The following is a 27,221-nucleotide window of genomic DNA, read 5'->3' on the forward strand; positions in this document are numbered from 1 at the left end:
ACAGGCAATTTGTCACCTTCAGCTGAATTCGAGCCACAAACACACACATTTTCTCCCTCCCTGCTTGAACCTTTCCTTCCTTCTGCCTTTTAGAAACCACATGACGAGATGTGCGCTCATGGGTTCACTGTGGTTCTTTCTCCAACACTGTCTCTCTGTGGAGGAAAGCCAACATTGCACTTTACTGCACATCCAGAAGCTGACGTAACACCACAAATGCTCCATCTTAACACAACACAAAGCAAAGCGAGAGGCTGTCCTGTTTCGGACGCATCCTTGAACTGTTTAATGTTTTCGGGCCTGAACTGTGAACTGTCACGTAACCAAACTGAGCTCTTTTCATTTGTGCTCTTGTCCTCAGTGAGTCAGTGTCCAGGAACATTTTTGAGGAAGTGGTTTTTGCCAGAAACAGGAAACTCAATAGTTGCAGTTTATTCACTAAGACGAAGTGAGAAGTAGTGAAGAGACACACGGAACAATCTTGTCAGAGAAGACCATAAACACCCTCAACAAAGCCCCCAATCGCAACATGGACTCTCAGCAATTTCGGCATCTTTTCTTCATGTTTACTTGGATATTTGTACTTCCTCTCCCTCCTGTGTGTTCAGGAATGAACACACCAAGTAAGGAAATCAAATTATATCTTCTGACAGACATATTTGACTGAGACAATGCTCATTAACTTCCACAAAGCTGAAAAAGCTGAATCACGAGTGTAGTCCTTTGATGGTTTGCAGCCACATTTAACCCAGTGAGCGTTTCTTTGGCATCGTATTTAACTGAATGACTATGTTTATTACTAATCTTTTGCTTGGTTTTATGATTAATCGTTTCAACTATAAATGTCACAAAACAGTGGCTGACGTCAGCACACGTTTGGTATTTTTGCCTAATGATGACTTTAACAATTTATAAACTACCAAAAATGCAGCAGATTTATGTCATTCCAGCTCTAATATTAATCTCCATGATGTGTTCTTACAGAAATGCAGTTGGAGAACACAGTATTTGTGGCCTTTTCAGGTGAAAATCTTAGTATTAGCTGTGAGTTGAAGAAACCAGCAAACCAAACTAGAGCCATGCTGAAGTGCTTCGGTCCCCACAGACTGATATACCAACATGACATCAGTGCGACGGCTGGTGAACCACGTACAGACCCACTGCAACTGGTGCTGAAAAACCTGACCGATTCAGGAGAATACCATTGCCAGTATGAGACAGCAAAAGTGTACTTTTATCTACGTGTGAGGGGTGAGTACAAAAAAGAGGAAACAAGAATAAAAGATGAAACTGAAAAGGATGCCAGGGCAGTTGTTCGGCAGAAACGTATAGTGACCAAAAAAGAGCTGCCTTGTTATACATGGACAGGTGACAAATTAAAGGAAAAGAAACTGATGTGAGAAGGTCAGACAGGTCTGTTCAGCTGTTGAGGGCTTTTTTGCTGGTGTGATTTGAGTCAATTTGTCCCTTTAGAGGGAAGAGTCACTGCAAATCAATAAAACATTGTTGCGAGAGGACTTTTATCCTTTGCTGAAACATTTCTATCCTGATGGGAGTGATGACAATGCACCAGGGGACACTGAATGGTTTGATGAAAATGATGTCAATCATGTGCTATGAACTTTGCAGTCACCAAATCACAACGGAACTGAGCACCTATGGGAGACTTTGGACCAACATCTTAGACAACACTTGCCATCACCATCATCATCAAAACACCAAATGAGGGAATATCTGTTTTAAGTATGGTGCTCCATCCCGAGATTAGAGTTCAGAGACTTGGAGAATCAATTCCAATAAACATGAAGCTGCTCTGGTAACATGTGGTGGCACAACACCTGATTAAGTCACTTTTTGGTTTTTCCGTTAAGCTGCCATCCATCTGTTTGTGAAACAGATTAATTGCAGCTTTTTGGTTCTTTTGTTGCTTCAGATTCTTAAAATGAAAGTGATAACAAGGCAGGCCAAGGTTTGGACAGAAATCAGCATTCATTTACGAGAACGTACATAGAGAAATAATTGTGCTAGAAAAAATGGGAGCTTTAACCATAAGTTCACTCACTTTCTCACAATAGACAGGTGACCAGAAATAGTGAATGCTGGTTTTAACGGGATGGATGATTTCTCAGTGTTGCAGAAACTATATCAGTGTGATGACTATCTGACAGGCAGTGTGGTTGAAACATAGTGATATCTTTAGCTGCAGATGTGGATTAATGTCTGAAGATTATTATTGTAAATTATGGGATACATCTTTTGTACGACCCTTTAACTTTTACAGTATAAAAAAAATTACTTAAACTTTAAATTTAAAATTTCACATCTATTTGACATGTAATAGTGTCTACCGACTTGCAGCACTTCCTTTTTTTAATCTACTTGTAAGTGTTCACACTAAAACACCAAGTCATTTTCCTCATATGTGAAAACCTGCTGGCAATATAACTGATTCTGATTCTGACAAGAATCAAAGTGCTAAGCTTTGCACAAAGTCACATGAATAGTTGCTGAAAGTTGTAAGTTGATAATTTATATAATCTATGATACCAATTCAGTATTTTATAGTTGGTGAACACTGGTAAGCTCCCCTATGATCTTGAATAAAAGGTATTCTTCATTTTATGGAAAAGCTAAAAGAATAATTTTGTGTGACAGAAATATAGACTTCTTTCTTTCTTATCTTTATAGTAGTTTTGTGACCCCCTCAGATTGATGTTGGGTCCCTTCAGAAGGTCCTGACCTCCAGATTGAGAATCCCTGTACATGGTAAAGTTTTGTCAAAACAGGTGCAAAAAAAAACAACAGCAAAAAAAAACATTGATCTGAAATATTTTTCTCCCCCCAATTGGCTGCTTGACAGATGACGAATTTATCAGTGAACCTTGCTTTGCGATGCGTATCAGACTGACATTGATTAAACTGTGTGTATTTTCCAGGTGAAGGCTACAAGGAAGCCCGAATGTCCAGCTACACTGAACTCATCACGGTGGCCTCCTTCACTGGTGTGCTGCTGATCTTCAGTGTGATCGGCTCAGTTCATGTCTTCAGAGGATATTGGGTAAGAGGTTCCCTGCTGGTAACCTGGCAGGAGTTGAGAAACGGTGTGTTGCGTTGTACAAGTTTTGTTTTAGTGCTTGAAGTGTGTGTTGTTGGAGAAGTGATGCTGACAGTCAGTGTTGCACACGAGTTTCTGGAGCTTCCGATGAAGTTGAGTCTCTTGAGAAGTAGAGCCTCTTTTCAAAGTTCAAGTAAGAGTCCAAAAGATTTGTTTACAAATTGTCAACTATCTGATAACTGATTAATCATCTGTTTTTCTGCTTCCAAGTTCTTAAGATTTACTGTTTACTTGCTCCATGTGATATTACATTTAATATCTTGGACTTTTGGACCACTGGTTTGGTATTTAAGAAAATGGGTGATGACATAAAATGTATAATAGGCACTAAACTGAAGTCAAAACATTAATGTCCAGAAAAAATCTAAGATAAATTATAAATATATTTTGGTTTAAGTTTGACTTTTCTGTGTTTTCCAATGTTGAAAATGTTCTCTATTGGAGACAGATTTGCTGCAAAGCCAACACATTAGACATCTTCCCAATATCTTACATTTATCAAGCTTCTTCTTCTGTTATTTGCAACCACAGACACTTACCTGCTCTCTGTGAATAAGAAACAAGTTTTCTACCAATATCTTCTCTGCCTGGATTTTGTCCTTACAACAGCACAGAGACGATGCTCACTGAGTTATTATTAATGTAAACACTGATACAAGCCAAATTTCAGTCCTGGTCCTTTTGGATCTTAGTGCTGCCTTTTAAACAGTTGACGGTACAAAACAAAATGGAAATCAGAAATCCTCCTCTACAAGGCAGTACACACTCACTGTTACATCATCCTGTCTGTGACTGTGCTGTTTTTTATTGCTAGACTTGGGCCAATACTGTTTTCCATCCAGATTATTACAAACAATGGAATAAATTCCAGCACTATAGTAATAAACTCTGAGTCCAGTCACAAGACACAAAGCTAGAGAAAAAACTGGTACAAAGTAAAACTGCATCACAAGAAAATCCTTAACTGTTTCAGTTTGGTACGTGTATTATCCAGTTTGTTGCCAAGTTGTCACTGACTTTTCTATGGATGAATTTATTTCTCATTTTTAGAAAGAGAGGATCACTGAAGGTGGAGACAAGGCGAAAACTGGCAGAAAACAGAAGGAGAACAGAGAAGAGAGGAAAAAGGAAGATATGGATGAAGATAATGTGGATGTCATGGCAGCTCAGTCTACGTCCTTCTATGCTGTAAGCACCTTTCTACTCATCAGTATGTAGAGAGACAAGTTTCAGTTGGATTAAATTTGACCAAATTCAGCCATTTCTGTCCCCTGCATTTCTGTCCTCATTTTGATATCTAGAGTCTAGAGGCTCGACCCAGGTCCATTTATGATGTTCTGGACCACTCAACTGCCAGCAGAGAGCCGGACCGAAAGAAAGCTAACCCTAAGAAAAAGAACCCCCAAAAACCAAAGGTCTGTAAACTTTGGGTGTCTTGTCACATCTGATGTTATTAGTAAAAACCGATGCAGCACAAAGCTAAAACATGTAACTGATGACCTGTCTTCCTCCACAGGTGGCACAAACCACAGAACAGCAGGATGAAGGCATGTTTGAGTGTGTTTATGAAAACTTCTGAATCATGTATACACTTGTTTCCATAGGATAGGATATTTATATCAGTAGCAGTGATAAGCATCCGTTGTTTTGCTATTTTAATGTCAAATATAACAAACATCCTCAGATACAAGTAAAGTTCTTGCATTTGAAATGTGTAAATAACAAATGTACAAATGTATTACCAGCCAAATGTGCTTGAAGTGTAGAAGTAACATTTCTCCAGCATTTTAATGTTGTATCTAATTGAGGTGTAATTATTTTACACATTGTTGGGGGGTTTATGTATTGTATGTTTGTATATGCTCACAGCAGATTTTGAAAAACTGAATCTGCAAAGTAATCACTACCTACATCTGCCAATTAAATGTAGAAGAGTAAAATATATAAAATGAGTATTTTTCTCTTGAATGTATGCTATAACCTAAGTCGAGTTCTCATGTCTCCAAATTGTATTTAGTACATGTAAATATCCTCTATAGCAATTTCTGTTTTGCTTTAAAATATCTACATATTGATTATTAATTCAATATGTATGCAAGAAGTATGCATAAGCGAGCAACTTTAGAAGGAAATTTAACCACAGCAAAGTACAACTTTGCTATTACAAAAGTTAAAATAAAATCCTGAAAAGTGGCATTTTCAAGTGATACGAATATTACCAATACTTTTAGAATTTGTTGGCCTGGGACAATATTTCTACCCTTATTGCCATTGCTATTTAAATCTTCCTACAGAAGTCCCACTCCTGTATTTTCACCTACGACAAAATAGTATTTGGTTTTGGTTCAAACTAATAGATAATGCTCCAGATAACTGTCAAGTCAAGCCAAGTCAAAGGAAAGCAATTTCTGTTACATTTCATCTGCATGAAAAGTGCTATATAAATAAAGTGTGATTGATTAAGTGATTGATGTTGAAAGCTTTTGATTTCTTCACATCAGTAAAATTATTTCAGTGCTATTCAAAGGTTAGCAAGGTCATGATCACCCAGAAAAAGGCCTGAAATTAAAATAGCTATATCTAGTGGTCAGGTTTTTAAAAAAAAAAATTAAAAAAGCGTTCAGATTTAATTTCTGCTTCTTTTTTCTTTTTTTTGCAACACCTCCTTATTTGTAGATTTCCGTTACGATACGCCCCTTTGCCTACGATAGCCAATGAAATTGTGAGGCATGAACTCTACAAGCCAATGGCAACGCTGCTGTCAGCTGGACTTCCTGGCTTGGTTTGTATTTCTATATTGATCATGGCTGCTGAGGGCGATTTCCTGGCGAGATACCGAGCTGTGTCAAATAAACTGAAAAAGTAAGGTTTTGAGTGACATTAGCTTACAAGAAATGTAGACGAACGTCAAAATGAGCGTAACGTTACTTGACTTAAATGCTGCGGATACGACACACAGCTAGCGCTAGTAGGCTAAGCTAGCTTTACCCGTTAGCCTGTTAGTGTCGTTCCTGTCAGTGTCATATGTATCTTACCTTTGTTTGCATGTCCTGCACTGGCTAATGACGATATTATGTTCGTGGTTTTTAATTGTTTAGTCCAGGTTGTTCAAAACTAACTAGTAAGTCAACAGCTAACCTTAATTAGCTGTTAGCTAGCTACAGCCGCTAATACCAGCAAAACTTGCATTCATTCTTATGTTTAACATCTTCATAGTTATCTGAAATTATGACAGCGTACTAACTATCGAAATGCTGTGTTTTAGCACATTGAGATTCTTGTGTTTCCTTGTTGCAGACGTTTTCTCCGGAAGCCCAATGTAGCTGAGGCAAGTGAGCAATTTGGTGAGTGTCAGCCAGTCAGCCTGCAGAGCCTTTAAAATCTAACACCCTACTGTCAACATTAGCGCTTCTCTTTTATTGTTGAAAGTCAGGAATACACTACAAAGTACATGACACTACTGTTAAAAACATTTTTTCCTTTTATTTTACAGTTTATGTCCGTATTTTTTAAATACAAGATATCAACGCAATTAAACAAGCCGACTGAATTTACATGACTAATGTATAACATGGAAGACATGTAACTGAGTCACCATTCAGAAAATAGGTTTTTCATGTAAAAAGACCGTTGAGATACATTTGCAAATTCATCACAATTTCACCAATATTTCAATTAGTAAATAATTACAGTTAGCAGAATAAAAAGTATTGTTCCTGTTTCACATAAATGAGAGCTATCTTGTATAACTGCAACAAAAATGTGTAAAGAAAGCGTTTTCATCACTGTTACTTAGAAGAAACCTATCTATGTATAGTTTCATTGATTTACTCAGCAAATTTCCTTTATTAAACTGCCAAAACAATACACATGATCTCGTGCAAAATTAGGCACTGAAAATTTAATTTCACTGTGTATATATTTTCATGAGATGGTTAATTTCTGTTCGACTATGTGTTATCAGACTGTTTCTTCACATTTAGCTCACATTCATCGCTCTGCGTTCACCTGTGCTTTCAGGTCAGTTGGCCAAGGAGCTGAAGCAGCAGGACTGCCTTCAGTATGCGGCCTTCTGTAACCTGGCTATGGCTCGGTAAGTGGACGCTAGTTAAAGTATATGGCAACCTTAATCTATGCATTTTTATGGTTTGTGTTCTTGATCTGTGATTGTTTTATTTTTTTAGGTCAGTCCCCTTAGTTCCATTTAAGTTTTTTTTGTTTGTTTTTTTACACTGCTGCATACTGTAGAGCAATATTTTTCACTGCCTCCACTGACTTTGTGGCAAAAGTTTGATGTCATGGCTTGGTGGTTTGCACAGAGGTCAGTGAAGTAATGGTTTTCCCATTTTGGTGTTAAAGAACTTAAATCCAGTATCAATGCCTGACTTCACTGATGCTTTTGTAGCTGACTGGGGGCAAAGTGAAAAGAAATTGATTTTTTTTTTCTATTATATGTACTGTATGAAATTTCTCAGACATGACTGATCAGATTTTGACAAAAGTAAAAACTGTATCACAATGCCCCTGCAATATTCAGAATTGCAGCAGTTGGCTCAATAATGTTCAACATGGTCTTTACATTCAGCTCGTAATTTTTTTTATTCGCCATATATCATGTACATTATATGCTATCATGTTTGTAGTAAAGTTTGGAAAGTACAAAATACTGATTGGTATCAGCAGAAAGCTACATCGTCATGTTTAGGATGTCATAACCAATCAATTAGAAGATTTCATAAAGCTACAGTCCTTTATGAAAGTCCATGGAGTGTTGACTCATCCCCGACGGTCAGAGGTGGCTCTAATTGGCCCAGAGGGAGGAGGGAGACTGTAACACACAAAGTGATGACAGTGGTGTATCTGTTGTTGTTATACATCTCCAATGTCTTGCCTGCAGGTGTGAGCAGACTCTCTTTAATGCTCCTGGAGAGGCCCTGGCATTAACCGATGCTGCCCGCCTCTTTCTCACATCTGAGAAGGAGAACAGAGCCCTGCAGGCCCCGGGCTTTGATGAACACCTTCAGGCTGCACTAAACTGCTACAGTTTTGCCATCAAGGTAAATGATGATCCATAGTTTTTGGTTTTTGATTTGTAGGATATGACATGACAATTTTGCTCTGAAACTTCTGGGAAATGAGCATGGTACAACATTCATTGTGGGGTTTCTGAACAGTCTTCAAGTCTGGAGAGTAAATTATGGACTACATTCCTGTAATGTGACTGAATGCTGATGTTGCAATGAATTACAGGTGTACATTGAGATGAACCAGCCTGTGATGGCAGCCAGCCTGTGTTTGGAACTTGGCAACGCGCTCAAGGTAAAACTTTGGATCAGAGCTTCAAGCTGTCCCATGAGATAAATTATCTTGGTTTTTGATTTTAGTGTATTTGATTTCCAAATGACCTGTGAAATTCAATTCTCCTGTCTGTTTCAACAGGAGATGAACAGACCAGGAGAAGCTATTGTTCATTATCAGAGGGCTGCAGAGTTACAGACACAGACGCCAATTGAAGCTCTGCTCTCAATGGGAGAAATGGCCACGTGTAAAATTCTTACCCGTGAGTTCAGTCTGTCCATGTCCATCTGATTATGTAGCTGCAGCATGTTTTATGTGCATATATGGTTTGACTTGGTTTTCTGTTGTTTGAGTTTGCTTAATTCTTGTTTGTCTGCAGGTGACTATGATGGTGCTTTGTCAGTGTTCACAGAGATGCAGCTGGTGTGCCAGGAGAGAGGACTGCAGCTTCCCGGCACCACCAACCCTGTTGGTGAGGCTTTTATCTGCAGAAAAATCTCATGAAAGCGCAACGTGTTAATTGTAAAGCAATTTAAAAAATTAAGGCTGCATCCTATACCTCGAAAACAAGAACACTGGCTAAAGACTATTTTTCATACTTCAGAGGAGAACTACGATCCTTGAATAAATTTAAGGACATGATTCCAGGATCATTGTCTCACTTTCCATTTTAATATTGCTGCATTTTATTTGGATATTCTGACTGGAAGACAACATGGAAAAATGAACTATCTTAATTCCTTGTGTTTATCTGAATTTTCTTGGAAAAAGGTGCTTTTCTGGACATTGTGGCAAAATGTGAGATATCCAGAGTGCTACTGCTGATGTTGCTTGAGGTAAGAATGTCAATTTTATGTGTAAAGATAATATATTGTAAGAAGAAACATCTGTATCAGTTTAGTGAAGTGGAAAAATCACAGTTTTGAAACCAGTTCTGTATCAGTTCACTTCATTTATGTACAGATGTACTTTAACAGGGTTTCATAGGTAGCTGTGATGAAACACTGTGTAGTGTGTGCAAGTATTTTTACAACAGATACACTGCAAAATGAACAGTTGCCAATACTTGAGTGTCAAACAGTCATCGTCTGGCCAAGCAGGGAACTGTCAGAAAGCAGAACAGTTAAGTTTTAGGCATTAAAAGAAGGAAACGCCTCCACATAAGCAACAGAACAATATTGTATCACAGTATTGATTATGTATCCCACATCTTTACTGTACTTTCTGTATGTCTTGGAAAAAGTTTGAATTGTTGGTTGCAGCAGCACTTTAATGGTCCTACCTTGGTGTTTTTCTGAGCAGCCTCCACCTCAGAAGTTGTTACCAGAACATGGCCAGACCCTGGAGAGATATGCATGGGAGTCTTTTGATCCTCACAGCCAAGGTAAAAGCTCTCCAGTATTGAACTTTTTTAGTGCCAAAGATATGAATTATATATGTTCTTTTCAGAAAATGTATCATGAATCCTGTGAGTGACTCTTATTTGAAGTACATGGATTTTTTCCTCTTCTTCAGTGACCTTCTTGCCTGAGAATGTTTTCCTGCTCCTGCAGTCAGTAGTGGTGAGTTTTATCACCCGCATACTTGGTTCAGTTTGCAGGATTTCCTGATCCTTCCTGCATTATACATGCAAAAATGATGATTTTTATGGCCTTCACGTGGCAGTGATTAATGTGCTGTAGTTTGTCTTCCTTTGGCAGTGAAATTAGTCTTTTCTAGTTGCAGCATTTGCCATGGTGTCAATGTATTTTACTTTGCTGTGTATCTTCCCCTGTGACACAACCGATATTTAGTTTTTGATTTATGTTTACTTATGATTTAAATACCTCTAATCAGAAAAAGATCATGTAGAGAGAGTCATTCTCGATGAGCAGGCTCTATCCTTTTAAATTAAAATAAGACTGAGACCTTAACAAGGTCATTTGAATCTGCAGTTATGTTTTTATTAGTGTAGTGTATAACAGCAAATCTGTTTTGCAGATGGCGTGTCAAGAGAAAGACACAGAGTCTCTTAAGTCTCTCCAGACTGAGCTATGGTGAGCATTCAGAAATGCTAATTTCCATCATGTGACTGGGTTGACAAATGGTTTTACTGTTTCTTACTCCTGTTTTTCCATATTGATCATGTATTTGCATGTTTTTTCCCTTCAAGGCCGTTTCTGACTGCTGAGCAGAATCATCTTCTCCACCTGGTGGTGCAGGAGCGTATCACACCGTCTGGTCAAGGCATTTAGCGCAGTCCAGTTTTTACTCACTTCCTCTGGGAACGATACTTTATATAATGGAACATTCCTGTTTCTGACTGGGTCTGTTGTAAGGCCTGAAGAAGGGTTGTTTTCAAAACTTCAGTGTTGTAACTTTGACTCAGAGAAATGCACACAATACTTTATCCCTACTGAGTCACGCAGATTTGGAAATTAGTGAAAATTGCCAGGATTCTAATGAAAGACTAAAATTCAGTGTGCTCCTGTTTGAGTGAATGCTACAAAATTGAATCACTTCATATATATTTATTATGTAAAAGTGACTGTTTTGGATCTTGTAGAATGTATTCTTTTTATAGCTGTTTAATAGATAAAACATGAATGCTTTGTGTTATAATTTGTTTTATTCATAAATGACATGGCTTAAATTCCAATGCAAATAACAAACACAACCTTCTATTGCATAGTTCTGTATTATGGTGAAATGAAACACCATTGTCCTCCATCCCTGGTTCACTTTATGTTCACTTGTACAAATGCATGTACTTTTCTTATGATAGCAGCTGACTACAGACACAAAATTAAACAAGGTTAAAAAAAAGACACTCAATACAAAATGCTACAAAAATATAATGGTTACAATGTACATAGATTCAAAAAAGGATACATTATACTTCAGTCGTAGAATGATACATGATTAAAACTACTTGTACTGTAAATTAAGGCTTGTTTTTCCTGATTGTTCAAGTACTACAACAGGAATGTTGTAGTTTTCCCAAAATGCCGTACCTTCTCGGATACAGTATTTTTTTTTCACTCCTCAGCTCTGGAAAACTGCAGTAGTCGCTCTCAGCCTCATAACATGATTATAACAGATACACTTTAGAGTATTTTTAACTACAGTATGACACAAGGGCTTTTTTTTGAGGGAATTACCCTTCTCACTTTAACTTTGGTAGATTCTTGAAAGAATAGTTAACATTTGGGAATGCGCTTTCTCACTTTCTTGCTGCGTGGCTAATGAGAATCACTCTTATGTCTGTATCCTTAATGTCACAATATAGCCAGCAGCCAGTTAACTCAGTATTGAGACTGGAAATGCAAAAAGAGCTTGTCTGGCGGTCTCTACAGGTAACAAAACCCATCTACCAGCACCAGTTTCTCATTTGTTTGCACCCAGTCTAGAAATATTCCTGCACAACTGCATTGCAAAACCATAACTTTTTATTTTTACAATAAATGTTTGTATGATTCAAATAAATGAGTCATAAGGCACTACTTGGTGAGCGTTCAAGTGAGGTTTAGCAAACCAGCAACTGGTTGTAGCTTTATATTTTACAGATCGACATGAAACTGGTGTCATCTTTCAGCAAAAAAGTAAGAACAAGGATAAGAATATTCCTCAATATGTTAAATTGTTCCCTTTAAAGCACTTATAGGTGCAGACTGAGTTCTCCAGATCTACATGTAGCTACCATTTAAAAGACAATAGAAATGACTGATTTATTAGCTCTTTTGTGGTTGAACTGCTATGAAGTTGGCACTTTTGAGTTCCTTATTAGTTTGCGCCCTGTGTGGAAAATTTAAATCAGTGGGGAAAAAATGGTCAATGTCAGCCTTTTGTGTAATGTTAGCATGTGATCCATTTCAATTTATAATATTCAAATGTAAACAAATGGCTCATTAGCATTTGAACGTTTTCCCATGTTCCGAGCTGCAGATGGTGTACAGCAATGTTGTTTTTGTTTTTTAAATTTTTTGACATAAATCCTACGCGTTAATTTCCCATATTCAGGAGGAACATGAGCCCTGCCGTCATTCTTTTTATGCTCTCACTCGCTCTTTTTCCGCAGGACGAGGTAGGTGATTGCTAGGAGGATGGTGAGGACGAAAGAGATCCATGCCAGGACGTAGGAGTGGCCGTACCTTCCCTGTGTGTCACTGGTGTGAAGCTCAGCCGTGTAGATGGAGGCAGCTATCATTATACAGAGGCCTGCGGGAGAGAACATCGTTACATACACCTAAGACAAGGCAATTAAAAAGTAATTATTTTTCCTATTATAAGATAAGGCTCATGAACAAGGACGTTGCAGCAGACGGCTCCGCTGCAATCACAACAAAATGAGAAACATGACAGTTTCACCTTGTTCTGAAAAAAAAAAAACTCATGACAGCACATGTCAAAAACCTAGTACTTGCACTTTGTGTAAGTTTCTTATCCACTGGTAGCGCAGTCAGTGATAATCCATAAATAACCCAAAATATAATACTTGCAATTTACTAATAGTATGTCTATTAGTGAATTGCAAGTATTATGTTTAGCTTTTAGCTTTAGTGGCCTGAGAGTTAAGGTGCTTTGAACCACAATGTCCATTTCTTTCTAATTATCTCCCCACAACACACTTTAAAGTCGTCACTATAAAACTGGATAATGGCTTTAGTACTTTCTCAAGCAAACATTGGTTGATTCAGCTCAAATGTGGGAATTTGATGCTTTGTAGTGCATGATAGTAGACTACAAAAAACAAGACACCCAAAGATGTTGGCTTGGGCTTTGAAAAATCCACTATTTTCTGAAATATTATTGCAAAAAGGGGCAATTGATGATGAAAATAACCTTTACTTTTATCCCTACTTACATCAACAGAAGCAGCACGCCCTGAAAGGTTATCTGTAACATTATAAACTGGCTGAAGTGTGAAAATGTTCAGTTTGTAGCACTGATTTTGATTAAAACTCATCTAAAGTAAATAAAGAGACACCAACAGTTTCAGTAGCAGCAGTGACTTTCAGCCATGGGACTTTATGCTCATTAGTATGTCAAACCAGCTAATGCAGGTTTTCGTTAAACCTTCTTAAACCTGAATGCATGAAAATTCCCTGACCATCTGTATCAGGATTTGTTTTTAACACTTTTATGCAGACACATGCTGTGGCTGATCTGTATCAGATGTTTTTTGTTAGGGATCACAGTCACAATAAAACACCTAAACCTTTTCATTTCTTTCTTCACCTTCTCTGAGACAAAATTAATCAAATTTTTAGTTCACCACTTTAGAAGCTAAGACGGTTTGTGCTGTGTAGTATCAGATCAAATTATTTACAGTTGCATAGAAATAAAAGGCTAAATCCACTGAGGTTTCCTAGAGTTGTTGTCCTTAGTCAACCAAGCATTTAAAACAAATCCTCCTTAGAAAAGTACAGATCTCAGCTATAAGAAACAAGCATATAATCAATATTTCTCATAGCTGACATCTGACTCAAGGATACTTACAGGCGATTAGCTGTAAAATGCCAGTGAAGGTGAACCTCTGGCCTTTGGGCAGAGTGAACAGCTGAGCCACAAACACAAACAGGGCCAGGATGGTAAAAATACAGGCCAGCACTGAAGTGGCCTGCACCGTCTGGAGGTATTCTGCAGCAGGAACAACAGAAACAGGCACACAGTGAGTCATGGTTCAGCTGTAACACAAATACAGGGGAACACTCATCTTTTAGCCCTGTTTAGTTTTACATATGCACATTAGAACCACTATGTACTGATCTGTTAACACTGTTAACATTCACAAATCCATAACTAAATGGTGAAGACCATTTCCGTATCTTTTGTTTTACACGTCTGCATATATAATCTTCTGTCATATCAAGTCATTATGTTGAGTAGGTGGTGAAAAAAAGATCTTTTTCCTTTTTCTTTTTCTTTTTTTTTTTTTTTAAATCAATAGAGTTTACCTTCAGGGTAGTTTTTCAGGTTGGTGTAATGCCACACTGAGTTCGTCAACTCCCACCTGCCCCACAAGTCGGTTGACACGGAGTCAGTGATCCACCAGGCCTGAGGACACAGAGCAGAGGATGCACTGGTTACATGACAAGGCATGAAATAGTGAAAATTTTGCAGATTTTCTGTCAACACAACTTTTAAACTTGTCTGCCATCATCTCTTATCAGCTCTATCAGTACCCACTTACAACAGCTTTTTCCAATATTCTGTTGAGGTTTGTAGATTTGCAACATGGTGAGTGGCAAGAAGTTAAAAATAAAAACAAAAAAACAAAAACACATATTTTGACATTAAACTCCTGGGTATTTCCAGGTGGTTCATACACATGCCTGGCTTAGCTTCCAGGAGAGAAATTCATGCTGCTTGAGGTGCATTTGCTTTAAAACGGTGTGTAGGAGCCTTTGTTTGACATCCATGAAGTCACATTAAAAACCTTTTGTTCTTCCCCAGAGCACAGGCGTTTTTGCTAAATGGGAAAACAAAAGAAAAATAATATCCGCTTACATTATCAATGGTGGCCACCAGGAGCAGGATGATGGTCGTAATGTGCAGAGCGACGATTCCTGCCAGCATCAACATCGTGGCCTTCTGAAAACTGATAACGAGAGGGAAAAGGCGGAAGGATGCGCACCATTATTTATTCTCCACGCACATACTTATGTAACGCGGACTTGTAGATGAGGGCTCACAACCACACACACAGACAGGAGTCCCAAATAGACACGGTCTGAACCAGAAAGACAAGCATACAGAAAGAGGGGGGACGTTGCATGCAAGTCCAAACTCGCCCCAGACAGTCACATTTTTGAATAACGCACATCTGGTGTCAGGCACATCTCAGCTCCCTGCGTACAAGATCAATGGTTTAACTCCTCTGAGCATTTTACTGTCAAACTTTTTTTCTGTCATAGAAACTGCAGTAACCCATTAAACCTCACCCGTTTGCTTATCGGTTCATTTTTCATTGCTTTCAACTGTTTCCGTCGACAAGAAAGGCGCGTTTGTTTGGACGGTGGTTGGGCATTCCCAAACGGGTGCCGCTCCGTTACACGCACAGGCCCCGACTATAGTCAACAACTTTGAAAAGAGCGCGAGAATACAACGACAGAAAACAACAATAAGCACACCTTTACCTTTAATATCCACGCAGAAACACTACAGACTGCTCAACACTACGTTTTTCTGTAAAATGTGCAGTTGCGCGTCCTTTTAAAACTTGTTGCGCTCACAGTCACACTATAAATCTTCAACGCGCCTAAGTTCACTCATATGCTCTCTATAGATATATGAAGGGAAGAAAAAAAACAGAAATCATGCGCAGAGAACTTTACAGAGTTTGACTCGTAAGACAAAACTTTATAAAAATGTAAACAACATGGAGAAACGTTACCTGATAGCGCTTTAACGCACGGCGCGGGAGTTACTTGGGAATGTGAAACACTGTAGACCCACCCAGCTTTGAATTCAAAGCACACACATCACCCCTGTTTTCCCTCTCTATTCCCTCTCTTTGCTCTGACCAAGCCCCACCCATAAAGTTTTAGTTTTTTTTTTTCCTTCTTCACCCAGTGAAATGTCCAAACGGCTTCAGGTTCCTCCTCTCCTGCAACTCCAATGCATGCTTAAAAGACAAAATCTTCAACATAAGCTGCTTTTGATGTCATAATGTTTCTCCTCTTTATTTATTCCTCAAAACCGTTCTCTGCAGGCTCTTTTAAAAGTGATTTCCTTGAGTTGGCTAGCTCACCTAGGTGGTGGTGGATCTTCATCTTGAACAGGCCACAAAAGCTACATTTAGACAGTTTTTTCCCCCACATGGCTACAAAATATCATTTTGGACACACACATATCTTGCAGTGCAGCGAAAGTGTATCCTTTGCTTGCTTTCAGACCACTCTGGCAGACTTGCCGCTTCATTATGCACATAAAATGACTTCTCCAAAGATGGGACATTAAGAAGTGATGCAGGCATCAGTGCAGTGCATTCTGAGCCGCAGGCACCTCATCTTCTGTTCAACAGCAGATACATTCCAATGGTGACATTTTTTTATTTTTTTATTTTTTTTAGGCAAATGAGAAATGAAATGAAATCTTGACTCCAGTAGATGCTGGTGCAAGAGACCTACATTAAAAATCAATCCAAGCCAATAAAAAGCTTTGAACAGAATATTCACTGTGCATGTCAGTCAGTCTTCTGATACCAGACTCTATTGATTTTGCCATCATGGTAATAGTTTAACAGAGAAAACTGCAGGAACATGAGGGGATCTCCAGTATGGATTTCCAGTACATGATAGTCAAATTTATGCAACAGGACAGGGGTAGTTTGTTCAATGAGATATTTGAATATGACTTAAATATAGATGCAAGAGAAAATTAATATTGCTTAATGTCACCCAGTCCTGGATTCTCAGTGGGCTGGAATGTGTCACTGTTTGGGAAAAGCTGTTTACCCCATAAGCAACAAGCAAGCGTCTTTAGATTTACACACTCTACAGGCTGTTTTGGAGACATTGTTTTTCCTCTCAGTTTTAGTCTGAAACAAAGAGAAAAAAGGTGGTTTTATAAATTAGAGCCGAATGTGGACGTACTCTAATGTACTCTAAAGATGCTCTTTGGTAACAAAAGCCACACCATGCTTCTGCAGAGCATGTAATAAAACTTAGACATAATCAGGGTCCAACCCAGTTTATTGTTTTTTGCAGATGAGGGTCGTACTCCTCCAGGGCTCATATGACATACATAAAACACAATGGCTGCATAATGTACATCCATGGATGAAATTATGAATTAGACACCGAGAAGTGCAAGTCACACACACAGTGGTTTCATAAACAAATATTCAGTAAAACTTGTATATTCCGAATTTGTCATTCCAACCATACATATACTGTACAGCTTCACTGTTCCCTTTGCACTCAGCCAACCACATCCTTTTTCTTTTTAAGGCAGCTTGTATATAAAAATGTGACTCCAGAGATATGCATCTATATATATATACAGAGACATTCAGATCCTGGGTATTTTCAAGTGGTTTAATGAGACGTGCACTAGCCCGTGCTTCCATTGGAAAGGAAATTTATGCAATATACGCAGAATATTCCGATCTTTGAGGACTCATAAGTTGACTATAAAGCATCTAGCTTTCTCTCAGTCTTTGTTAAAAAGGAAAAAAAGGAAGTAGGAATGAACAGAAAAATAAATGTCAGTGATGAATATCAACGACAGCCACCAACAGTAGGAGCAAGCTGGGATGTAAAAAAAAATAAAAAAAATAAAAGTACCAATACCATAGTGTAAAAATACTCACATTAGCACGAAAATACAGTACCAAAAGTACCAAAAGTAAAAGTTCTTATAATGCAGGATGGCATATTTTAGAATAGATTTATGTTATTGAAATATAATTATGATGCATGACTGTGTTCATCACTTATGCTGAAGCTGCTGAAGGTGATTTAACTTCCTTGTTTAGTTTATCTACGGGGTGGCTGTGAAACTCCCTTCGGGGATCAATATCTATGATATGTCATATGATATAATTGTTTCTGTTTTGTATGATTGAACTAAATATGCAAAGTAACCAGTAACTAAAGTTATTAAATAAATGCTGAGGAGTAATACGTACAATGTTTCTCTCTGAAACCACCAATCTAATATGTAAAATTGCATGGTTTTTCAGGGTTTTTTTTTTTTTTTTTTTTAATAGCTTTTCTTTACTTTTATTAGAGACAGAAACATAACAAAGTAATGTTTGATCAACATTACATCTACTTTAAATACCACCTCTTAAATATGCATACATTTTATAATATAAAACTGTACTCAAGTACAATACTTAAGTAAATGAGCTTGTTTGTTTCCACCACTGGCAGTATGGTAACATCCTAGGCTGTTAAGTGAAAGACAAACTGTAATATTTTAACCACAGTCATATTTTAAATAGATATTGTCAGATAGCTATTAGAATGTCATCGAACAATACTGCGTTATTATTGGATTACTTGGCAGACAGTGCACATTTATTAAAGCCCTTCATCGCCTGTGTTGAATGAAGAAAAGCTAAAGTGATTATAGGTTTTCTCATTTCTGCAGAGAAGCTTTATTAAAGAACATCTATATCTGTATATATATATATATATATATATATATATATATATATATATATATATATAAAGTTTTTGGTTTTTTTCCCCTGGCAGGCCTCAGCTTGTTTCTACTTGTGCCTTATCTCCCCTCAGTCTGTAGTGTCTCAGTGAAGACCACATGGACTGAGGAAGTCCTGGTCCGACTACTACAATGGCTGCTTTATCCTGCTGGAGGTGGGATGAGGATAGATACTATAATTGCTTCCTTTGCTCTTTTACTTGCTCACTCCCTCATTTGTTGACAATTCAGATTCACTCAGTATGAGCAGCCTGACCTGGATACACACACACAGTTAACATGTCTCACGGTGTCGAAGGCAGAGAAGGTACACTATGTACAGCTCCCATGATTTAAGTCGAACAGGAAGAGGGATTTATTTTCCTGTGGTTTGGCATGAAGCTCCACTGAAGGCTCCTCTTTCCTTCATTGTTTCAAAAGCATCATCAATGGACTGAACAATCTTAACAGACCACAGAATCGAAGCGACTGTTTAAAAACCCAGATAGTCATTTAACAACACTGCTGTTTTAAAGCAGTTTCCAGAATCCTTGGAGTCTTCAACATATCATTTTCTAAAGCACAAGTAGTAATGCTATACAGTGAAATATTACAAGTAAAATAGATTCAATCAAAAATATTGAGTAAAAATATAGAAATTGGCACAATATCTTCAATTATTAAAATAAAACTAATTAATTCAGAAAAAGTCCACTGTGACTGACAGTTATAGATGATATTATCTTTGCAGATGCTTGAGGTGAAACTTTTACTAATTATTCCACGCAGAGCTATGACTAATTATTAATACTATTAATAGATTATTTTCACTGTGAATTCTTGGCACAACCTTAGAGTATAATGAAAAACAAACCAAAGTCAGGGCTGTTTTTATGCATAGGTTACCAATGAGGACTCTGCTGCATCTCCACCTGCACTGAACACCTGATAATGAGGGGAAACAACAGACAGACTTCAGAAAGACGCTCTGCTGGAAACAGACACTTATTGTCATGAAACCTGCTGGCTGCTGCTTCTGTTGTCCTGCAGTTGATGTGCTCATACAACTGTGTAAGAATTACTTAAGAGTAACCAGGCTGCTTCAAGACAAAACATTATGAAATGATTCACACTTGGATTAATCATGATCGGAAACACAGATAATTCTGCAGATGTGTCCTCAATTCGAGTCATGTAGTTTGTGAGTCAGTAGGTTTCCCAAGTCTGTAATGATAAACACTGAGGTTGCAAAGCAGCTAATCTAGGTATTTTGATTACTAAGTAAATTTTGAGCCATGAATTCAGATGTTTGCTCTTTTCAAAATCTCCCCTCTGGGCTCCATTAAAACACTGACCGTTTTGTGAGCAAGTGACCCTTTAAGCCAAAAAACACACAAAAATGGTTGTAAGTTTTGTTTTCAGTTGTCTTGTTGTTTTCGTGACACACCTCTAAAGTGCTGTTGGCCGAACTCATCAGCATTTTGTTAATGCTGAGGTTAATGAGTGTTGCAATCCTAAAGAGATCTACACTAATAACCTCTCTCTGAATACTGTATTACAGAAAATAATGTATAAAATAAAGAAAGCAAACAATGTTTTCTTAATGCTGAGCCTTTTACCTGGTCAAATAAAAAATTTTTATTATTTGTTTTTTTAATGAAGGCCTAAAATGTGCATTGTAAGATGTATAATGAAGCGAAAAAGTGTAAAAGAAGGTCAGGACAGCCAAAAGTAAAAAGTCTCATATTAACACCTGCTCCTCTTACAGAAATAGCAGAGATTGTTTTGTGGTGGCATCAAAGCCACCGATGAACAGTGTTCTGGATAATGTCACAACATTGTAATCGCACAGCAATATGAATAATCGGGTTATGTTTTACATCATACAATGAACATGACAAAATAAAAAACAGGATAATACACAACGGGTACTATTGTGCATGCATATACCAACTGAAAGATAATGTTTGTGGCATGAGAGGGTGAGTAGAAGTAGAATACAGATAAATAATAAAGTATTGCTGAAATCGTCATAAAATACTAGACTACTCACCTCGAATGCACCCCTTGAAAGCCATGTTTAGCGCAGCAGTCTCAACAGACACCTCCCCACCTCACTGCCCTGGTGCACCTCAGCATGTCACCTTGAGACTCTCACATTCCACTTTATTAATGCTTCACAACTCCCAGTAAATCTGGGCGACCCTGGTCAACCCATATATTGACTGGTCTATGGGTGTTATTTAGGGTGAAGTAAACATTGTCTTGTCTGCTGTTGCAAAAATGCCCCATCTGCCATCTACAGTTCTTCCTCTAAGTTCCAGATTTGTCTAGAGTGCCCCCAGAATACCTTAATCTGCCATAGGTCTATAATCGAACCCAAGACACAACTTTCAGTCCTGACTGTCAATGTACATACTGAATAAGTCTGTGGTTGTGTATCTGGATGACATTTACGTCTTCTGTAAGTCCCTGCAAGAGCATGTGAATCATGCAAAGAGGGCCCTGCAGAGGCTCAGCTCTGTCAAGACCAAGAAGTGAGTCCCACACCCCAGTGGTTTTATTTTTTGGCCTCATTCCCAGGGGAATCAATGTCCAAATGGACCCCGCCAAAGCGAAGGCAGTCACAGTTTGCTCTCAATCTTCCTAACACAGACAACTCCAGCACTTTCTATGTTTCGTCAACTTCTGCTGGCAATTTATCAAGAATTATAGTTCTGTCACTGCTGCCCTCTCAGTTCTTTTATCCCTTATCACCCAGAAAGTGCCCTTCACCTGGTCCTCCCCTGCTGAAAGGTTGTTCTGTGAACTCAAGCAAACATTCACCTCTAGCCCCATCCTGACCCTTTCTAACCCTTCCAAACAGGTTGTTGTCGAGGTGGATACCTTTGACACTGGAGTGGTGGCGGTCTGATCCTCAGAGGTTCAGGAAGGTGTATCCCTTTGCCCTTTCTTGCAAATTATCCCCAGAGAGGAATCAGCAACTGGGTGTTGCAGTTCAGTTGGTTCTAGAGTAGAGGTGCTGTGTGGAAGGGAAAGAACAGTCATGCATGGTCTAGCTGCATCTCAGAAACTTGGAGTATGGTTGTAGTGCCAAACGGCTCTGTTCCCCACTACAGCTTTTATTCAGGAAACAACTGTCTGCTGAGTGAAATCATACTCCCTATATGTGTGGTGTATTCTCAGTGTCTGTGCTCTATGCTTTGGCAGCCGATCCAGATGCACATGTATGTTAGGGCTTATTAATGCATGTGAGGCCCTCTCTTTGAAACTTAGCATAGTAGCAAGCAACTATCTGCTATATTAAGATGTAGTCGAGTAATGATATTCTTAGCAGAGTAAAGTCGTATTCTATTCTGTGCATTCTATGTTTTGGCAGCATATCCAGCCGCATGTGACTGTTTCTGAATGTGAGGCTCTCTGTTTGAAACTGTTGGTCCTCCCCGCATTTATAAACAGACAGAAAGTGACCTCCACAAAAGTAAAAAGAAAAACAAAAAAAAACAGCTACCCAAAAGTACAATAAATGTAATCACCACATTAACTGATAATAAAAATAATCATTAATTACAGCACTAAATGCACAAGAGGTACAAACTAGGGCCAGATGCTGTTCAAGTATCTGTGGCTCAGACCCACTGAACCCAAATATCTCCTTTAGAGTGAATACCTTTCTCACACATTCTGTGGTACATAAGTTTATGCAATGCTGACTATGTGCTGATAGTGTCATTTGTGTGGATCTCTGTTTTATTGTAGTACCGGTGAGATGAAAATCATTTTAGAGATGTATTATTGTCAGAGGGTGTGGGAATGAACTGGTGGAAGTGTTTTTTCTGAATAGAAGTCAAAACCATTATATCTGACCCCTGACGGTTTGTCATATCCTCACGGTGAATTGTGAGTGGGTGCTGAGCAGTGCTGGTTCCTCTAGTATGCCACTTCTGAGTCAGTGGGGTTTTCTATTCCCGTCGCAACATGTGGGCTTCTGCAGAACATACAATCCAACATTCACTGTGCAGTGGGTGTCCAGTGGAAAGACATTATACAGAAGTAGCTAGTGCTGAAAGGAGTAAATTCAAAACTGTGATATCTTTCAGGAATAAATGCTGATAAAATCCTTATTTCTAACTTCCACTTCTATGTTTTTGTGCATTATGTACAAAATGTTAAACCCAACTGGAACTAAAAATCATTTTTAATTCTAAATTAGTCAGTCTTGACGATTTCTTTGATCATTTGGCCAGGCCATAAAAATTGTGAAAAATGCTTGTGACATTTTCTGAAAGTCGTGATGTCTTCCAATGTCAGTTTACAGCTCAAAAAAATGTCTGTTTACTGTAATAAAATACTAAAGAATTCATTTTTACACCCAAACAAAGCAGCAGAAGCCATATGCAGCAAATGTGATGAAATAGTTGCAGCCCACGTCTTCTCACAACAAATCCCTTTGCCGTTCACAGACCACACTCCCCCAGCTCCGAACTCTGCCTGATTTCTTTTGAACTGTCTCTGCACATTCCCATAACATCCACTCTATTACCACATCCGTCATTGCAGGATTTAAGTTCCAGAAGTCGAAGCTTTTCAGATTAATTGCAGAGGCTCTCGTTGCCTCTGGACACTCATACTTACAGCAGGTCCATCCCGAAGCAACAATACAGTAAGCAAGAAACTCTACTGCAATCACACTTGCACAACTCTCCTCCTGATGCTCCAACACCTTATGACTTATACCTGCAAGATTATCCCTTCACCTTTCACTGCTTCTCCTCATAAGCAAAATGTTGGAATATAACTTCCACTTTTACCCACTTTCTTCTGCATCTGAACTGTAATGTAGGCCAGTGGTTGGCCTGGGGGACCCCTACAAGGGCTAATAAGAAATCAGAAATGTTCTAAAAGGAGAAGAAAGCAGAAAAATATTTCCCCCGCTAATGTATTCTGAGACTGGCTCCTTGGTTGAAAAAGTCAAAAGTCACCACTTTTAATGAGGGGTTATCGCAAGCCAAATATCTGGAGAACCACTAATTTAAAGCTCATTTTTGTCACAGAGCAGCCACTTCCTCCTCACACAACCCCACTCACCCTAAAGGATCAAAAGTCTTCCCTCCTCTCTTTATCAACAGGGAATGTTGGTGTCCATGAAGAAGGAAGGAGGACAGATTCAATATTGTTGGCTCATGTTCAAAAATAGTGCTAAATGTTGTGTGTATAAGACCAGGAGCAACGACAGAACAGGCATCGTCTACTGATGTACTGATTTACTGACATATGGTAGTAGTAGCCAATACCAGCTTGAAAAAGCAAAAGGTACAGGTCCAGCAGTAGTGATGGTATTTGGCAGTCGGTGAAGCTACTGGCAATATTTACAGGCCATGATTGGTTAAAAAAATATGAAGCATGAAAAGCATTGTCATGCATCCCACACTGTAAAAACAAACAAACAAACACATACAAAACAGTGTAGTATTCTGGCAGAAGGGGCTCCAAATAAATACTGTAAAATACCAGAAAATAATCATCTTATAAGATACAATAATTTTACCTGATTGACATACATTCTCAGCCCAGAGATCATGTGTATTCATTCATTTATTCATTCATTCATTCATTCATTCATTCATTAACGCATTCAGTCTATTATTATTTTTCTAGTGATTGTAGTGAATTGTATCAAATTTTTTTAAATTACATTTTTAAACTTTAACTGTCTAACTATGAAATTAAAGAAGAAATTGTGAAATTACTGTAAAACTGCAAATATGTTTAATTGTCTTTTTTGTTACAGGCTTTAATGTTATTTTATGAGATATGTAAATCCACAGTTTATGTTTGTAATTTGACATCTTACTTTTATTCTTTTTCTGTTAATTTTCACAAATTGTTTCAAATTTAAGAAAGACATTAACAGTATTAAATTTAAATTTAACAGTAAAATATATCAAGAAAAAAAAAGGTGAAATGTACAAATATATATAATTATCTTTTGTAATTAAGGTATTTAGGAATTTTATATACATATAGTGTCAGAATCTTTAATGTCAGTTTACAGAACATAATTTTCATTTTTAGCACATATCACCTTCTGAGGGTAGGTGTTCTGTGATTTCAGGAGCCTAAATTAATCTAATTATGCTATAAACTGTAAAGTTGTCTGAGAAAATACCTACTTAAATGCCTCAACTTGACCCAAAGGTGCAGTTGTGTCTGTGCAAGTTAACAGCACATTACTTAACATACATAATCTGATATATTTATTCATCAAAAATGAGCATAAAGTAACAATAATAAGCAGAAGACTCACATGCCACGAATCCTTCCGGGGTTTCGTGACTGCGCACTTGAAGCGTTTTAATTGGCTCCTGCTTGATGACTGTTAATTGATCGGCCTCATGTTCAGGTGACGCCTTCGTGCGCACGTGAGCAAAAAGCGTCAACAATCCGGCGATGTCTTGCAAACAGAAAATAGGAATAAGTTTATTTTTATTTATTTATTTTCACACGTCTCTACTTTGTTATTCGGTGAGTTCGGCGGGGTGGGAGGATGATTTCACAGCCTCCGGCGGGTGGGAAAGGATTGCAGACGACACGGACGCGCAGGGGGAGAAGTGGCACTTTGTTGAACAGGTTGTCCGGAGCTTAAATCTGCGTAAATCCAACCCGCCGGGTCTCCACAAGCTCCTGCCTGAATCTGTTGCCTCGACCAAAGAGCCACTCCCACATTTTAGTGTACCAGACCTTGGTGGAAGTGAAGGCAGCTTTCCATCCAACAGCTTGGCTTGGACTGTTGGAAACGTCAGCCTGGAGCCAAGAGCCAAGGCTGAAGATGGATATCAAGCAGATTTTTCAGGTTCAACTGGCAACTACACCTGGTGTTGGTGGTGCTGTTCACTTCATATGCGGCCAAAAAAAAAGTTGTATTAACCACTTGATTGTGTGTAAATTGTGATAAATTGACTGGTATTATGTCATTTAAGTGAGCATTTGTTGGTATTCTCAAAGAGTTTACCAGAGCTGTCCAAGCTACCGACAGAGTGTAACACACCTGAAACTGTGAGACTAACTGTTGACAAAATTGCATTCTGGGTAATGTAGGCATCAGCAAGTTGGAACACATAAAAGTTGTGTCTGGTTCTGCTGCGTTAATTTTGATAACAGTACAACAGTGTTATGTGAATGCCTTGCTAAAGACATGCAAGAACACTTTGATATCGAGCAGTTTATTTATTTTTAAATCCTCAAGGTTACCTCGGAGTCCAGGGGAAGGTTTTGGGCCTACCATCTGATTCCAGTCCATATTTCTCAGAGTGGCAGGCTATGAAGCCTTTAGTGGAGTGTAATGATAATTTCATGACCTTTACTGCCACTGGTCAAGGATTCACACACCTGTTAGTGGACAGAGGTAAGATGATCTAATATTTCCTGTTCAAGTGGCATCAGTGTTGCAGTTGGAATATATAGTAGTTTAACCAGTGGAAGGATGTTTACTTGCAGTGAATCTCTCACTTCCTTTGCCTCCTGCAAAAATAAATAAATAAATGTGAAGAAGTCATAGTTTCAGTGCAAAAACAGTGCCTGCAGTTCAGATTCAGTGAGAATAAATGCAATGTATATTTTCAAAGGTTTTCAGCTGCGTTCTAGTTAAACTGGAGAAATTTTGTGATAATGTTTAAACTGAAGGCTTTGTGTTCACATTCCTGTAGCCCTTATGACACTATTGTTATTTCTCTAAATCAACTAAGCGTGTAACCAATGAAATTAATTTTAATTAGCTATATATTTATGTTGTAAAATGTCAGAAACTAGTTCAAAGTGCACATCACAATTTCCAGAGAGCTCAAGATTTCTGGTTTCTGTGATCTAATGTTGTCAGTGTAATGGACAACTTTTCATCTCATTTTTCAGGTGTAATATTTCATTATAATGTGTGATATTACTTATTACTTCAGTGTCATTGCCAGTATTATTGTTTACCTTTCTGCTCTAACCTTATTTTAGCTTAGTTATTTTATTTCAGTATTGTATCATAATTTTATGTTATTGCTTTCCTACTTTTCAGGCACTGCCTTTCTTATATGTCATTTTGTGTTTTCAGAGCAATATCTAGCACAACATTTTCTTTTAGGATTGATAAAGTCTTATTTTATATTATTTTATCTTGTCTTGCCTCAGCGTATCTTATCTTATGTTCCCTAAAATAAAGTAAATCAGCAAATCTTCACATTTTAGAAACTGGAACCAACATTTTGTCTCCACAGAGGGAGCCTCTCCCATCTCGGTCTTCCAGTTACCTTCATACTGTGGTTACTCGGTGAGGACGTCGTGGACCGACCTGGAGATGATGGTGCCATATGATGCGTGTTACATTACTCAGGAGGTACCAACAGCACCTGCCTTATATTTCCTCCGGCAGTCACTCCTGTGTCTGGAGTTCATCACCTTTTTTTGTTTGTTTATTTATCTGCTTTTCTGTCTGTCAGAATGGCAGTTATGTTCTGCCCATGCTGTGGTGGGGCAGCCCACTGAAGCTCTCCTGCCCGATGCCCTCTCTTCCCCCGCTGTTCTCCCTTTCTGCCCCTTTAGTCTTCTGCTCCCCCTACGGCATGGCAGTGCAGATACATGGACAGGAGCAGGATTTACCAGTGCTGGGAGTTATAGGTACGCCAGCTCTACT

At 38.3% G+C, this 27,221-nt stretch overlaps 3 protein-coding genes across 4 annotated transcripts; 2 read left to right on the forward strand and 1 right to left on the reverse strand.

Annotated features, from left to right (window-relative positions):
- Positions 1–325: 325 nt before the first annotated feature.
- On the forward strand, positions 326–5,582 carry nfam1 (NFAT activating protein with ITAM motif 1). 2 transcript variants are annotated; one of them, XM_008277366.1, is made up of 6 exons: positions 334–623; positions 985–1,251; positions 2,937–3,058; positions 4,166–4,303; positions 4,417–4,530; positions 4,632–5,582. In XM_008277366.1, the coding sequence occupies exons 1-6, from the start codon at positions 530–532 to the stop codon at positions 4,692–4,694; spliced, it is 798 nt and encodes a 265-aa protein (XP_008275588.1). In that variant the 5' UTR covers positions 334–529; the 3' UTR covers positions 4,695–5,582. The 2 variants fall into 2 exon arrangements, with proteins under 2 accessions (XP_008275596.1, XP_008275588.1); XM_008277374.1 differs by lacking the exon at positions 985–1,251 and having other exon boundaries at positions 326–623.
- A 103-nt stretch (positions 5,583–5,685) lies between these two features.
- Positions 5,686–11,122, forward strand: f8a (coagulation factor VIII associated). The gene is made up of 12 exons (XM_008277352.1): positions 5,686–5,977; positions 6,413–6,459; positions 7,136–7,208; positions 8,013–8,172; positions 8,366–8,434; positions 8,555–8,675; positions 8,793–8,885; positions 9,185–9,249; positions 9,716–9,797; positions 9,929–9,975; positions 10,394–10,449; positions 10,566–11,122. The coding sequence occupies exons 1-12, from the start codon at positions 5,862–5,864 to the stop codon at positions 10,645–10,647; spliced, it is 1,011 nt and encodes a 336-aa protein (XP_008275574.1). The 5' UTR covers positions 5,686–5,861; the 3' UTR covers positions 10,648–11,122.
- On the reverse strand, positions 11,003–15,890 carry LOC103354081 (epithelial membrane protein 1). The gene is made up of 5 exons (XM_008277338.1): positions 15,789–15,890; positions 14,903–14,993; positions 14,350–14,449; positions 13,892–14,032; positions 11,003–12,610 (listed from the first exon to the last, which is right to left on the reverse strand). Exons 2-5 carry the CDS (start codon positions 14,975–14,977, stop codon positions 12,450–12,452), a joined length of 477 nt encoding a protein of 158 aa, XP_008275560.1. The 5' UTR covers positions 14,978–14,993; positions 15,789–15,890; the 3' UTR covers positions 11,003–12,449.
- Positions 15,891–27,221: the final 11,331 nt, after the last annotated feature.

The sequence above is a fragment of the Stegastes partitus genome, unplaced genomic scaffold, assembly GCF_000690725.1.
Source record: "Stegastes partitus isolate 25-593 unplaced genomic scaffold, Stegastes_partitus-1.0.2 Scaffold3, whole genome shotgun sequence".
In the NCBI taxonomy this organism is placed as follows: Eukaryota; Metazoa; Chordata; class Actinopteri; family Pomacentridae; genus Stegastes; species Stegastes partitus.

What these genes read in the sequence shown, in the direction of transcription:
- nfam1 (XM_008277366.1), top strand. Translation starts at nt 530, where the DNA reads ATGGACTCTCAGCAATTTCGGCATCTTTTCTTCATGTTTACTTGGATA. An exon ending in AGTCTACGTCCTTCTATGCT is followed by an intron (nt 4,304 to 4,416) that starts GTAAGCACCTTT and finishes TTTGATATCTAG; the next exon opens with AGTCTAGAGGCTCGACCCAG. An exon ending in AGAACCCCCAAAAACCAAAG is followed by an intron (nt 4,531 to 4,631) that starts GTCTGTAAACTT and finishes CTTCCTCCACAG; the next exon opens with GTGGCACAAACCACAGAACA.
- LOC103354081 (XM_008277338.1), bottom strand. Translation starts at nt 14,977, where the DNA reads ATGTTGATGCTGGCAGGAATCGTCGCTCTGCACATTACGACCATCATC. An exon ending in CCTGAAAAACTACCCTGAAG is followed by an intron (nt 14,033 to 14,349) that starts GTAAACTCTATT and finishes TTCCTGCTGCAG; the next exon opens with AATACCTCCAGACGGTGCAG. An exon ending in CATTTTACAGCTAATCGCCT is followed by an intron (nt 12,611 to 13,891) that starts GTAAGTATCCTT and finishes TCTCTCCCGCAG; the next exon opens with GCCTCTGTATAATGATAGCT.
- f8a (XM_008277352.1), top strand. Translation starts at nt 5,862, where the DNA reads ATGGCAACGCTGCTGTCAGCTGGACTTCCTGGCTTGGTTTGTATTTCT. An exon ending in TACTGCTGATGTTGCTTGAG is followed by an intron (nt 9,250 to 9,715) that starts GTAAGAATGTCA and finishes TTTTCTGAGCAG; the next exon opens with CCTCCACCTCAGAAGTTGTT. An exon ending in TTTTGATCCTCACAGCCAAG is followed by an intron (nt 9,798 to 9,928) that starts GTAAAAGCTCTC and finishes CCTCTTCTTCAG; the next exon opens with TGACCTTCTTGCCTGAGAAT.